The sequence below is a fragment of the Alosa sapidissima genome, chromosome 15 (assembly GCF_018492685.1).
Source record: "Alosa sapidissima isolate fAloSap1 chromosome 15, fAloSap1.pri, whole genome shotgun sequence".
Taxonomy (NCBI): Eukaryota; Metazoa; Chordata; class Actinopteri; order Clupeiformes; family Clupeidae; genus Alosa; species Alosa sapidissima.
The window spans coordinates 17,918,590-17,933,708 of record NC_055971.1 but is presented as its reverse complement, the minus strand read 5'-3'; the positions used below and the strand labels follow the sequence as shown (position 1 = coordinate 17,933,708).

Here is a 15,119-nt window from a genome sequence, read left to right as displayed (position 1 = left end):
GTGTCTGCGGAGTGGATTTATGGAGTGCAAGTTTGTGGGCAATTGAACGCGTCATCGTGAACTGATGGCTAATCATATAGGCCTACTTTTTAATTACTGTCTAGTTAAAAAAAGGGAACCTGTGTGTAAATTGCCTACCATGGCATTGACAACTACAGTAGGCAATAAAAATCATGTGGTAAGGGAAGCCATATAGGCTAGATCACGTTGAGATAACTGACAAGGTGTTTGACAGGTGACTGTCTATCCCTTCATGTTAGCCATCCTGAAATAATGTGGGCTTGCTCAAGGCTCCTCATCTGCTGTACCAAAACAAAATTGGTAAATTAGCCCTTGTACACAACCTATAATTAATTTGTGGATAGGGCCACAATTAAATAATGTTCAGTGCAAAAAAGTGCCAAATCTTTTTGGAGCTAGATGATTGCTGCTTGCAAATAGGCTCTCCAGTGGCCTATTTTGGCAAGCATTAAAAAATGAGAAACAATTCTCATTTTTCTCAAACAAATGAGACCTCAATTGTAATACTCGAAAACGTGTGGATATTCTCTCCACTCCTAAGGCAAGATGTCAGCAGTTAAGAAGCCTTGACCCATGTGATGCACTGGTTAAGTTGGACTAACTGCTCAGCCTATGTATAGCATTGATAGCAGTAGACAATTTGACGCGATATGGTGATGCCATACTATCAAAAGAAAATAAAGCACTTTTCTCAACTTCTCTCTGTCCCCTACTCCTGCAACTGCTTGTAAATCAGAAGTCTTACATGCCCTCCCCTTGGTTGCTCAAAGATTTTGAGTTTAAACTCAGATTGCTTAAGTGTGTTATAAAGTCACATGTATTCTAAAGTCACACTCATCCTCATGATTTCTATGAGGTCACAAACCTGTCTGCACTAATTCACTAAGAAAAGTCTTTTTGTGATTATTTTGGTGACATCCAAACACGTCTGTATCTGCATCGCTCATGTACTTCTGCTATTAGGCGGTCAAATTGTGCATCCCTGTGATGTCCAGATTTTTACAACATGTGTCAGTGTGCATAGTGTGTATATGAGAATGTTGCCTAATATAATAATAATGCATCTGCCTGTATACTGTGTAAGTGAGAGTCTGTGTGTGTGCATGTAGTGAGTGTGTGTGTGTATGTGTGTTTGTGTCTACAAGCCTGTGTGCACTGCCAATTACTCTCTGTCTGTGTGTGAGTGTGTGTGTGTGTGTGTGATGGCCAGTGTATGTGTGTGTCTGTAGAAATTGTGTGCTGACTGTGCCTAAACAACTGGTAAAAATTCTGCTCCATACCAGCTGTGAGGCATGTACCCTTGAGTGTCAAAGCTGAGCATCATAGGCTATTTGAATATTTTCTGTAAGCAATTTGATTGGTGGATTCAAATAAAGATTTCAAATGTGTGTGTGTGCAGGGCCGTAGTCACCATAGACATTGAGGGGGACGTGTCCCCCCAATATTCAATATGACCAAATGTCCCCCCCAATATTCGGACATAGAAAAATAAAGAAAGAATAAAGCGCTATACTAGGCCTACCGGAAACCAACACGTGAAATGTAATCAAACGTAAATAACGCACAAATTAGTGACCTATGGTTCCAGAGTAGCCTACACCCCTGAGTGGTTTGTCCTGATGATTTTCCGTTTTTAGTGGCGTGCGCTATATCAAAAGCTTCCATTTACTGCACCCTACTGCGGTCTACTACTGCAATATCGCAAAAGCTACCTGTACAATTTTCACAAAACTTCTTTGAAAGGTGTAGCACAGGCTAAGGAAATCCCATACATGTTTGGAGCCGATCAGACTGAAAGTGAACATTTTCCATATTGTAGCCTATATCTCGCAATAGCGAAAGTGAAACGTTTTATTTTAAATGATTAATTTGTACAAGCCTGTGTCATTTCTTTCACGTCTTTCAACATAAATAATGCATTCATATGCTAGTAGTAATACCAGAAATTACCGTGGCCTCTTGGAAATTATTGTTGCATCTTGCATATTATTTAGATGCGCACTCAATCGCACATCCATGCAGGCAAAACGTGATCAAATGTGGCGACGTTTACAATACGTGATAGCCTACAGTTAATGTGAATCGCGGACAATAACCAAAGAAAGGAATTTGCACCTCCATTCACCAATTAAAGGCTGTAGTAGGCCTAGTGTTGCTACATGTTGGCACAAAACGTCATTTCGGTCAGAAGTCTATAATGCATACAGGTGTAACATGAGGTGAGTCAGACAGAAGAGGGGCCTGTCTTCAGTCTTAGTAGCTGCCAACTCTCACGCATTGGCCGTGAGACACACGCATTTTATTAGTTTCACACACTCACACGCCACACCCCCGATTTCTCATGCTGAAGTGTCAACCCGGTCGGTCAGATGCCTGAAAAATGAGTTTAGCCTATCTATAGATCTACCTGTTGAGCCAACGTTATGCTTTCAGAGACAGTGAGAGGGTTCAAGAGCACCCCCTGTCTGTGGAATTTTCTAAATGTTCTCTCATTTGCGATGCTAGGCTACTTCAGAAGCCATCCCAGGAGCATTAATCCCCCGGCTTCAGGTATGCTTTGAGTATTATTGAGTATTTTTCACGCTGAAGTGTCAACCTGGTAGGTCAAATACCTGGCAGATGAGGTTCAACTCAACTAAACCTATACATATGATATCACACATCATGTGAACGAGCGGAATCTAGCTTTCCAATGATATTAGCGCCAAGTTGCTGTGATAAATGGTTCGCGAGAAAATTATAATTGAACCGACGTGCAATTTAGCTAATCATATTTGCATTTTGCACACAATGCACACCCATTACTCTCGGTTTAATATCTCCCTAACCCTTCACACAACACGTGGCAAACCCAATATCACAGCAAACCATACCGAATACGAGGATATAAAGCATGCCTCTGTGCAATAAGTGGTTCTTGAGTAATCCGGTTTTGAAATTGCAACACATTTCTACATAGCCTCATTGGGGCGAAATTATAATGTATTCAAATGTAAACTATTTGTCAGTAGGCCTACATACATTTTTGTAAATTGCTCAGCCATAGATTATCCCACTATCATGTATATTGTCAGGTTCCAGCCAATCCCACTTACACAGATAAATGAATATATTTATATTGGCATGCTTCCTAGTGACATTAATGCAAAAATATGAAGAAAATCAAATAACGAGACACAAATATTGATATAAAGCCTGACATAAGCCATATGCAAACATTCACATCATGCAGATATGGGTACATCCTGAAAAAGGAATAGCATGTAGGCTAGGCTATGGCCATTACAATGACCAATATATTATCTTAAATGAACTAGCTGAATAACACAGGTGACCACTTCTGCATAATTTCATTGAGTGCTGAAATGTACACACATTTTTGAAAATTTCTGAACTGTGAAATGTAGCATATGTTTTTGTGGTTGTGAACTTACTGCAATATCACCATAACTATTTCACCTCTGAATGCATGGTTATAATTCTGAAGTGCAAAATAGCTTAGGCTACAGCACACATATTTCCATAAAAATAAGCGAGTCTGACCCACCAACTTTTTAAAATTGTTAGTTTGGACCCCCCCACTTTTGCCGTGCGAAATACCAGTGCTGTTTTCAGCATCTGTTTAGTGCTTCATTGTCATTTTCATTGGATTCCCCCCTTTTGCACGTAAATCGCTCATAAACTTTTTTTTTTGTTACACGCATTCTCCCATTCCGCTTCTGTCACACACACAGTGACAAGCGCCAAATCCCCCACAGTGTTGAAGAGATCAGTCGTCCCCCTCACTTTTGATAAGGTAAAAAGCCTTATAGGTACGCCAAATAAATAATAACCTATAGGTTTACGCTAGGCTATGTAAAACTCCCCATTAACAGCATCACGTCACTAACCACAGCGACTGCACAATCTCGTATTCACTCTGTTGGATATCTGAAGCCAGTTTGTCTACTTAGATACTGTAAATCCTCAAATTATGGCCGGGGTCTTAAGACAAAGTACAGGCCTTTAGGGGCAGGATTGTATTCGAGACAGCCCTTTATTTCTTATGCGGGTTTTTTTTTGAGACATGCGTTTCTTGGAGCGGCATACTGGTAGGCCTTCAAAAGCATGACATTTTCGGTTTAGTTCGATATTTAAAGGAGAATTCCGGTGTGATATTGACCTAAAGTGTATTGAAACATGATACCGAGTGTGAACGTATGTCTCATAGCCCATCTCGGCTTGTCCCCTGCACTCCAAAATCTGGCACTAGTTAGCCGATGCTACCAACAGCTTTTTCAATAGTGGTGCTTCGGCATCGGGCTAGCCATGCAAATAAATCACTGTTTTACACCCATTTACGAGGCTCAATGTATCTCCACACTTCATTGGTAGACTTCCGAGGGCCCTGACATTTAAAACGAGACATTGAGAACTTTGAAAAAGCACTGGTAGTTTACTTACAAGACGATTTATACAGACAGTATCTTCACGAAGTTTAGCGTTTGCAGCCATCTTGAATTTAGTCACGATAAGTCGAGCAACGAGTAAGAATGAACAGGTATGATAAGGGATCAGATTCCAAAAATAATTCAGTGGAAATGCATGGATTCCAGTTTCTTCCAGTAGCAGCAACTGGAATCCATGCATTTCCACTGAATTATTTTTCTACCAATGAAGTGTGGAGATACATTGAGCCTCGTAAATGGGTGTAAAACAATGATTTATTTGCATGGCTAGCCCGATGCCGAAGCACCACTATTGAAAAAGCTGTTGGTAGCATCGGCTAACTAGCGCCAGATTTTGGAGTGCAGGGGACAAGCTGAGATGGGCTATGAGACATACGTTCACACATTCGGTATCATGTTTCAATACACTTTAGGTCAATATCACACCGGAATTCTCCTTTAATTTACTTTTGGACTGTTTGATTATATTGTTAAATGTTGGGACTGATGGGCACTGAAATCTGGGGAGGTATTTGATGATCACTATTACATATGTAGTTGAAAGAGTGTTGGGATTTCAAACAAACCTTTCATGCGTTCATTGAAGGTCCACGGTACTATAAATTATTGCGTAGCCAAGTAGCCTATATATTGAGTTATTTTTAAATTATGCATGATTTACTTTTTATTAATTTCGTAGGCTGGCTTTATTTTGTTAAATAGAAGTATCTAAATAACCTGTTAAAATGTACCAGAATTCAGGAAATTGCATCTAGTCCAAAAACAAAATTCTGGGGGAGGACCCCATACCCCCCCCTCTGAAATGTCCCACCCACTTTCACAATGCCTCTGATGCCCATGGTCCTAGTAGTAGGCTAGATCCATTTGATAACAATGTTCATTTAACTCTGGGACCCTGGTCCCAGGGATGGATTACTGCACGGGCCTTCCGGGCCCAAGGTGTCAGGGGGCCCTGAAGCCCAAGCCTTTGCATGGAATCATTGCCTCAATATCAACACATCAGGATGTAGGCTATGAATCTGATTGAATTTATTGGCCAGATGTATTGGCCATCCCCAAAATGCTAGCCTGACGAGCCAGACCCACATTAAAATGTAGGGTCTGGGCACTCACCGTTCGCAGTGCTCAGTCCGAGGGGCGGGATAATCGGTTGTCTTTCAAATTCCCTCTGCACGCAATAGGACAGCACTGAGTCCCATGCGTTTTCCCACCAGCGGAGCTAGTTGGCTAGTTCAAACTTTTGCCATCTCAAAACAAGCTTAACTCGCGTCACACTGTTGGCCAACAGCAATATCCATCTTCTTTGTTTTCAAGTAGCAGGGAATTCAAGCCAAAACGTTGCAACTCTGCCATCAATCATTATGTTATGCCCCCCTAACGACTCTATAGACGATTTGATTGGCCTGATAGAAGTTTAATTTTTCGAGCTCACAAGCCAATGGAGAGTTGCTAGACTAGCCCTGGAAGCAAATGTAATTTGCTGCCGCTAGGGTGTGTTTAGATTTCTAAGCTACCAAAATGCACCAGAATACAGGAAATCACATCAAACAAATGAAAAAAATTCTGGGGGAGGACCCCTAAACCCCTCTTCCACATATACGACAATTAGTGGGGAGCCCTTAATACATGTGGGCCCAGGGGCCCGAAAGTTCATAATCCGTCCATGCCTGGTTCCTACACCTGAGAACTACTGATGTACGTTTTTTTTACTGTACGGTATAATGCTGAATGAGCCAAACAAAAATTTCCGCAGGAAAATTTTGGTTGGCCCCACCAAATCTCACTCCAAGGTTTTTTGAAAAGTTGGCAGCCCTGTAGTAGCCTATTCCTGAATCCTGTCCCTTTCAAACTACGTTAAAATTGTGTGATTAGCCGCCAGCATAATAAAATCTAAATTAAAAGACAAAATCTTATTAGGCTCCAAACCTATGAGTCTAAGCCTTAGTTTAAAAAAATCTTCAGGTGTAAGTTATAAGTCAAAGAACCACATTCTGTGTAATATAGAGGTTATCATAAGATACTCTAGTTTGTCATTTCTTTTAAAGGGACACCAGGCAACGTTTTTGTGTTAATTAATCATCTTCGTAAGTCGGTATATGGTTAAATGACTCATTATGGGGCGAATGAAGGCTCTCTCGCCCGCCCCTACTGCCTGTAGGAAGAATATCCCACTTGCAAGTTCGGTGTATCCTACCCGCCGACCGAAGCAGGATCAGTTTACAGCACAGAGGCAGGCTAACAAAACGCTAGAGATTGTTGCAAACGTGTGTATAATAGCAGAGCCGGTGAAGAAGCAGCGAAAACCCTTGACGGAAGACGCAAAGAAAAGGAAAACCGAGCGAGGGGGAGTTTTGTAGAGAAAAAGCATCAGGCTTGCCTGGTGTCCCTTTAAAGTATACATTTGAACACAAATGGAGTCACGGGTCCAGGGATGGACCAGTGAAGTTGCTTCTCCACCCTTCTCTTTTCACAAAACTCACCGGGGGGTGGGTGGGGGGCATCTGTGTCCGTCAAAAGTTTGGAATAACCTAATTGGCTGACCTAACTAACGACTTGTTTGTGATTTTTAAAGGGGAACTTGGCAACTATTTCAACGTAATAAACCCGTTTAGAAATCATTCGGACCTGTTCCGGTGAAAATGGTGACTTTCCCCGCTGCGCCTAGCGTCCCCAGGCGGAAAACCAACCTTGCAACATTGAGACTTACCGTCCCGGAAAGAGAAGTGAGAAACAAGAAACTCGTTTTAAATCGTGTTTCTTACCTTGTAACATCCACATAGTTCTGCCAAACTTATGCTAACCGTTCGCTAGCTTGTAAACAAATCCATGTGCTTTATCGTTACCTTTTCCCACAGTTTGAAATAGCATAATGCACAATTTCTCCAGCAGAGGGGGAAATCCTGCCAAGTTTCCCTTTAATAATATTTTTGCATGGTAGGAAATGTATTGAAATTCTGTTTGGGGGTCCCTCAGACCCCACCACAGATTTGGTCCCCCCCAATGTTGACATCATGACTACGGCCTTGTGTGTGTGCGTCTCTCTCTCTCTCTCTCTCTCTCTCTCTCTGTGTGTGTGTGTGTGTGTGTGTGTATGTGCAACTGTTTTGCATAAAGTGCAATAAAGTTGCACTTTATGCAACTGACAGCTGTAGCTACTCTTAAGATTATACTAAGGTAAGGTACACTTTATTGTCCCCAAAGGAAAATTTGTCTTGGGCTCCAGTCACTGCGCCACAATTATGAATTACTGAGCGTACATGACACACAACATGAATACTTCACTTCAAGACAGTGCATCACAAATTGACCAACATAATCAATGACATTACATGATAGAGTTGCAGCACATACACATTCACACACATTCACATTCTGAATGTGAATGCTCTTGATAAACTGAGGGATTAAATATTCAGGATTAAGAGTTGCGTGAGGCTATTTGCACCCCTGGTACAATTAGCAGTGTATGCTATTCATACCTTGGTGCAATTATGTTATTCGTACCCCGGTGCACACAGCAATGTGTTCTATTAATACCCAGTCTGGTACAAATATCAGTGTATGCTATTTGCACTCCTGTGCATTTACCTTGGCTTATTGATCAGACATATGTTTTTGTTGTTATGTAACAGGGTGTAAATAGCTCAGCTGTGTAATAGACCCTCTGAATAAGGTATGCTGTTTGCATCACTGTATAATTAGAAGTGGATGCTATTCGTACCCTGGAATATATAGTAATGTGTACTATTTACACAGGTTACACTTCTACTTATCTCTACCAAAACACTTTACATGGGAATCAAATCCCAGTCTCCCACGTACTAAACCATGTCACTAATCACTGCGCTATCCATTTCCACATATAGGTGAGAGTTTGCAGGCAAACCTATAGTTCATAGGCCTGAGCGTCATAATCACAAAATCTCTGTTAACTAACAAACTGACGGTTGTATTCACTGAACAAAGATTATGAAAATAAAACACAACTTTTCCACCTAAAACTTAATTTGAACAGGTATTAGTACCAAAATCGTTCAGAATTCTTTACTTTCTGCTGACGAAAAAACGAAATGTCCGCCATGTTTTTTGTGCACGCGAGCAACATGATTTTGTTGTTACGTCACAGGGTGTGAATAGCTCAGCTGTGTGGCCAAGGCTATTCGAACCAGGGGTGCCAATAGACACTTTGTTAAGAGTTCCTTCATGTTCCTTTAAATTTAAGATAGATTTCAGTAAGAATGTACAAACATTCACATGTAAAACCATCCATGTTTCAGCACTGTAACACCTGCTTTCTCATACACCACATCTTGTGGTAATCAATGAGAAGTCCAGCGAGGTGTTCACTTTGGAGGTATGCTGCACCTTTGAGGCTTTTGACACCAAGGTCATTACCACACCTAAACACCATCTCAGAGCAAGGCTATAGGGGCAGACTGCTTGTTTTCATATTCAGCACACAGGTTGGTTGTAAGAGGGCTGCAACAACTTCTCTGCTATTATTGGCAGCTGACATGGCGGAGACATTGTATTATATTGCATCTTTAATATTTGTGTCCCTGCACCACTTTTCTCCATGTGGACATATACAGTAAATAGTAAAAAAAATGTGTGTGTGTGTGTGAGAAAGAGAGAGAAACCCTGTGTGTGTGTGTGTGTGTGTGCATGCTTCATGTGCCCCCCAAAATGTCTGTGCACACACTAAATAAAGAATTAAAATGTCAATGTCATCTCAGACATCCCAACCTGCAAAAAGTAATTTCAGGGAGGTATCCTGAATTTGTGTAGTCTGATGTGAAATGGGTCTATTTTCCTCTATTTTCTCTCTCACAACACTGTCGGTTGGCGCACCCTATTGGTTGGCTTACACTGTAACAGTTCTCTTCTCACTTTTAAACGTGGGTATGTAGGTTTAAAGCTACACTGAAGTGGACCGTCACTGGATCCTGTGGTTTATTGAGACCATAGTCTATATTCATTGGATTTTTCAGCTTCTGGGAAAGCCTTGGTATATGTTTTGCCTGCTTGACCTAGTGAAATATTCACAAAAGCTGCTTTGTTGTTGCTCAAGTTCAATGGTTGAGCATGTTGTGCTTAAAAATTTGACTAGGGCCTTTACAGATGATCCCAGGCACAGCATGTGAGTTGTTTGAAGTTACCCTACGCCCTGTTCTGTATTTTGGTTAAAGGCCCCCTAAATTGTTTTTTATATTAAATTTACATTTCCAAAATCATTTTGGTGGCAAAATGATCTTGGTGAATATGGCGAACAGTACTTCTACCGCATTCAGGTCTTGTCACTTGTAAAACAGCTGTAGGAAGTTTGGTGTTCGGGTAGAAACACTGTTGGCCGCTGTGGGAATTTTCCAAACAATGGCACAAATTAGCCAATTTAATCTTCCTGTGTGTACCTGAAATTAGGTCCAGGGAGTCTGAGAGCTCAGCAAATTCATAATGGTGTTTTTCCTATAGGCATAGTGAGGTTTCTGGGGAGCAGAGAGCGCCTCCTCATTTGCAGCGCTTGTTATTATCTCAGCAGGAGTATATTCTTCTCTCTCACAGGGAGGCCGGCCACCTGCCCTGAGCACCTCTCAAACTTCTGCTCATTAAAGCAGTCCTCATGCAGCTCTGATCTCATCCTTACTGCTGGGTGATGAATCTTCTTCCCAGGGTGTCCAGAACACACAAAAGAGTAGGGTTGCCAAACGTATATATAACCGTAAATATCTATATACAATATACATATATATTTATACATTTATATTAAACATTTATATGAAGATATCAAGCATTTCACATTTTTTCCCTTAATACAAAATGTTATCCTAGAAAAAGGGCCCTATCAGGACATTCTAGAACGATGGTCACTGGCGAAAAGTTTAAACAAATTTTGTGGGTTGTCCAGTCCACTTTGGGTGTGGTGTAGTTATGAAACGTTATCAAACGTCCGGCCCTTGGCGCAAGAAGGTGGGCCTTATGTTTCTTAAAGGAATTATCCGGAGTAAAATGCACTTTAGATCGATTAACGGATGATTGGGAGTACATACGTTGAGTTGACATCCAAATCATGTCATTCGGATGTGTTTTGAGAAAGTTCGATGTTACCGTTTTTAGTCAAAACTCGTTAGCATGGAAGTGAGAAGGGCATATTATTTCGCCGCTACAAAATGCTATTTTTATACCTCTTCTACAGTTCCAAACAACATTACACTTACGTGGTAGTGAGTAGAGGGTCCCTAAAGCCAAACCGAAGTATTCCGAGGTCTTTATGTGGTCGGATAGAGAGTCCAGAATGAATTTCATCAAGCCAGTACCTTTCCCGGAAATGTTGCCATCTCGATTGCCAAGTGTGCTCTGGAAATTCACAATTTTGTCGCCGTTTAAAAAAAAACAAAAAAAAAAACATAGTCCAGTCCATACAACTTCATTTCAATTTCAAAAGAAATACTGGACTATGTTTTTTTTTTAAACGGCGACGAAATTGTGAATTTCCAGAGCACACTTGGCAATCGACTCCTATGGACTTTCCCCTAAAGGGGCAGCAAAGATGGCAACATTTCCGGAAAGGTACTGGCTTGATGAAATTCATTCTGGACTCTCTATCCGACCACATAAAGACCTCGGGATACTTCGGTTTGGCTTTAGGGACCCTCTACTCACTACCACGTAAGTGCAATGTTGTTTGGAACTGTAGAAGAGGTATAAAAATAGCGTTTTGTAGCGGCGAAATAATATGCCCTTCTCACTTCCATGCTAACGAGCTTTGACTAAAAACGGTAACATCGAACTTTCTCAAAACACATCCGAATGACATGATTTGGATGTCAACTCAACGTATGTACTCCCAATCATCCGTAAATCGATCTAAAGTGCATTTTACTCCGGATAATTCCTTTAATCAGTTATGGGTGTGTTTTGGGCATAACATCATTTAAACCAATGAGAATGTCATTAATTCCCTTTAACAGCAAGCAGCGCAACTTCAAACATCGGATTGGAATTTTGATAGCGGTGGATTTGAAGGAATCTGCTTGCACACGAGACCGTATGGAACAGTTATTTCATAAACCATGCTTTTCTAAAACCTAGCAGAGTGTAGCCTACACACATTTGCACTTGTCTATTATTTGAACTCAATGGCAAAGTGAAACTTTGCAGACGTAGCCTACTGGTTAGCGCTTCGGACTTGTAACCAGAGGTTGCCGGTTCGAACCCCGACCAGTAGGAACTGCTGAAGTGCCCTTGAGCAAGGCACCTAACCCCTCACTGCTCCCCGAGCATCGCTGTAGCAGGCAGCTCACTGCGTCGGGATTAGTGTGTGCTTCAACTCACTGTGTGTTCGCTGTTCGCTCACTCCTCTCCTAATCACTTTTATCCGTCATTACCAATTTGCAAATGATGGTGAATAACTACTCATTGTGAGATGTATTTCGTTAATATCTTTATTCTAATTATAGGAATAAGCTTTGTGTCATGATGATTATAGACTTTAGACTGCACTTTAGACCATCATGATAGAGGCCATAGTACTTTTTACACCAATTTGTCTATAAATGTGTGAAAAAGAGATCATTTAAAAATGTTTACATGTTGTAACTCTAAATGTGCTATGTGTTTTACAAATGGCACCCCATATTGCTCAGAGTTTTACAGTCTGCAAGATAACCAACTAGGCTCTACTTGCTGCTGGGACAGAAAAAAGGCAGAGATAATAAGGCTTAGCCAAATTCATTGTGATGTTCACAAGATATTTTTTCTGTGGTATTTGCCGGTTCAGTTTTACACATTTCAGAGTTGTTTGGTTTAGGCTAGTAGAATAGGCTAGATACTGTAGTTATTTCTTTATTAAGTGTTTTTGCATCGAAATGATTCTTGTTTTGCACCGGTTAGAAAATTAGTAGGGTAGGCTACATTAATTCAATAGGCCTACAGAGCCCTGGAGGAGTCATTGCCAGATTTTCTTTTTGTATATCAAGAGATAAGGATAGCCTAATCATAAGCAAACTTTATGGCAGGAACAGTTTGGTACTTCCTGACAAGGCAGGCACATCTGTTCCAAGAATTTTGATCAAACATAAATATTTGAGATAAAACAAACAGACATTACCAAAACAGCTAATATCAGAAAATGATCCTACTTTACAGCTGACAGCCAAGAGTAGGCCTATGATTACCAATGATGACCAGATCAGGTCACAATGCAAGGAGACTTTTAATAGGCTACAAAAGAAAAGGGGAAAAAAAGAAAAACAGAAGTAGCGTATAAAAAGAAAAACACATATTAAAGTAATGAATAGTGTATAAATTACATAATAAATATAATCAATAATTCATTTTAACTTGGTAAATAGTTAGATTGGACCTAGATTGGATTGGAATTCGATTTGAGCTTTTAGCGAAGGACTTTTAACTACAATAAGTGCCAATTACTCCTACAACGGAAGTGTTTTTGTTGCCGCTGGCTTCACAAATAGCCACGGTAACTTGCACCGTAAGGTAGCAGCACGCTTCACCCTGTCAAAGATGTACAGCTGAGCTGAGACAATCAAGTTTCATCTCATTTCTTGTCACTGTAAACTCCCTGCTCTCTTCTACGTCTGCTGAAAAGAAAACTATCGACGTTAGTGTCTTCTAATTTAGACAGTATGACAAATTACGAAGAAGTCAAAGTTCGTGGCTATGAAGATTTTTGCAAAGCTGTATCCGAGAGGAAGGGAAAAGACATATTCGCCTATTTCTCCGGCAATAAAGACGAGCAGGGAGTGAGTTGGTGTCCGGATTGTGTAAAAGGTGAGTAGTAGAATCGCACAATGAGATTGCCTTTGCAAAAAAATGCAGCGACGCGGTTATTTGGATGACTTGCACATGACAATTGTGCAAAGATCGAACTTCCCCAAACGAATAGTTCACGTTGCTTTGATTGCTACAGGTTAATCATTAATTTTAAATAACGACGTTCACCTTTACTCAATCGTATGAATATGTAAGGTAGCCATAATTACACGATAGCCTACGCTACATGTTGATACACTGATCGTTTGGTGATTTTTCTTTAGCTGAGCCTGTTGTCAGAGGGGAGATGTCTCACCTGCCAGAAGATTCTGTCTTTATATATTGCCAAGTTGGAGAAAGACCCTAGTAGGCCTGCGTTATTTCCTATTTAATTCTCACACAATATGTAGCTTATCTCTTGTTCGGTGAACTCATATTAAACGACCATTTCTGTTTCCCCCCTCATTCTTTTAGCTGGAAGGACCCCAACAATGAGTTCAAGAAGACCTTGAAGCTGACTGGTGTTCCCACATTGCTAAGATATGGAACTGTAAGGAGTCATGCGTTTTGGGAAGTAGGCTAGCCTAGACCATCTTCTACAGGGGCTCCACCAAAGTATTATTACAAAGATTGCCTATAATTTCTCAATATTTTTTTTTTAATGGCTTAACCATTCTAGGTCTACACATTATTGTTCAATCACCTTGATAAGCATTAAGCAACATTTTACCGTTTTGCCAGATCCCTAAGGATTGTCTCCAACAATTAATAGGGTTCTCGGTTTGAAAAACCTTGAGGACCTCTGGCTTAAATACTGTAGTCCAGTGTTTCTCAAAGTGTGGTCCGGGGACCACTGGTGGTCCGCAAGCTATCCCAAGTGGTCCGCGAGCAGACATGATAAAATATAATATAGATGAGTTGTTTGCAATATTGAACCAACTTGTATGTAAATCCAAACAGTTCTGCAACACTGCCTATGTAGGCTATGCTATGCCAGTTTAAATCATATGAATCCTCTGACATAATAAGCAAGGTGCAAAGACATTAAGCAAGGTGGTCCAGTGAGTTGGCCTACTGTGTAATATACTGTTGAAATACAGTAGGTCTCTTTTACTCTTTTTTTTTTTTTTAGGCTAGGTGGTCCGTGAGGTTTTTTTTTTTTATTGGTTAAATGGTCCTTGGTCTGAAAAAGTTTGAGAAACACTGCTGTAGTCCATCACTGACTAGATGCATTGTAACAATTCAGCCAAAAACGTTGTCTTTGAATAGGACATGGACATTCTGTTGGGAGTCTGAATTCTTGTGGATTCATTTACTAATATTATCCGTCTTATCTGAGTCGCTGTCCAGTGACCTGCATATTTTTAACTTAGGTCTACAGATCCTCTTGCATTTAAAAGTGGCTGTTGTCTGCTTATGCATATGTTGAAGTGGGCTTACTTTGTCTGTTTTCCATTTTAGCCCCAGAAGCTTGTCGAGGAGGAGTGCTTCAAGGCAGATTTGGTGCGGATGATGTTCACTGAAGATTAGATGACATCCACATGGATAATAAAACATCTTTGTGATTCATTTCATTGTAATTGCCTTAAAAATACTTTTATGTGGTGTAATTTCTGAAATATGACTGATAGCACTAGTTTATTCTCATAGGGTCATAAATCCTGCATTGCATTTCTGAATAACTATAAGAACTATGTCTTGTATCACAAAAGTATAGACAGTAGGCTTCTTGATGGGTTGTTTTTGTCCTTGACAATTGGTCATGCTCTGAAAAAAATTAATATGGAAAATGATTAAAGCAAAAGACTAAAAGCTCCAAAACAGGTTGTCTCATGAGTTTCCTCTTCTACACATTTGTTTCAGTGGGACTTTCAGTCA

General features: G+C 40.5%; 1 protein-coding gene across 1 annotated transcript; it reads left to right on the top strand.

The window, feature by feature from the left end:
• The first annotated feature begins 12,917 nt into the window (after nt 1-12,917).
• Nucleotides 12,918-15,062, top strand: txndc17 (thioredoxin domain containing 17). Its single transcript, XM_042063451.1, has 4 exons — nt 12,918-13,259; nt 13,526-13,607; nt 13,716-13,791; nt 14,703-15,062. Exons 1-4 carry the CDS (start codon nt 13,115-13,117, stop codon nt 14,769-14,771), a joined length of 372 nt encoding a protein of 123 aa, XP_041919385.1. The 5' UTR covers nt 12,918-13,114; the 3' UTR covers nt 14,772-15,062.
• Nucleotides 15,063-15,119: the final 57 nt, after the last annotated feature.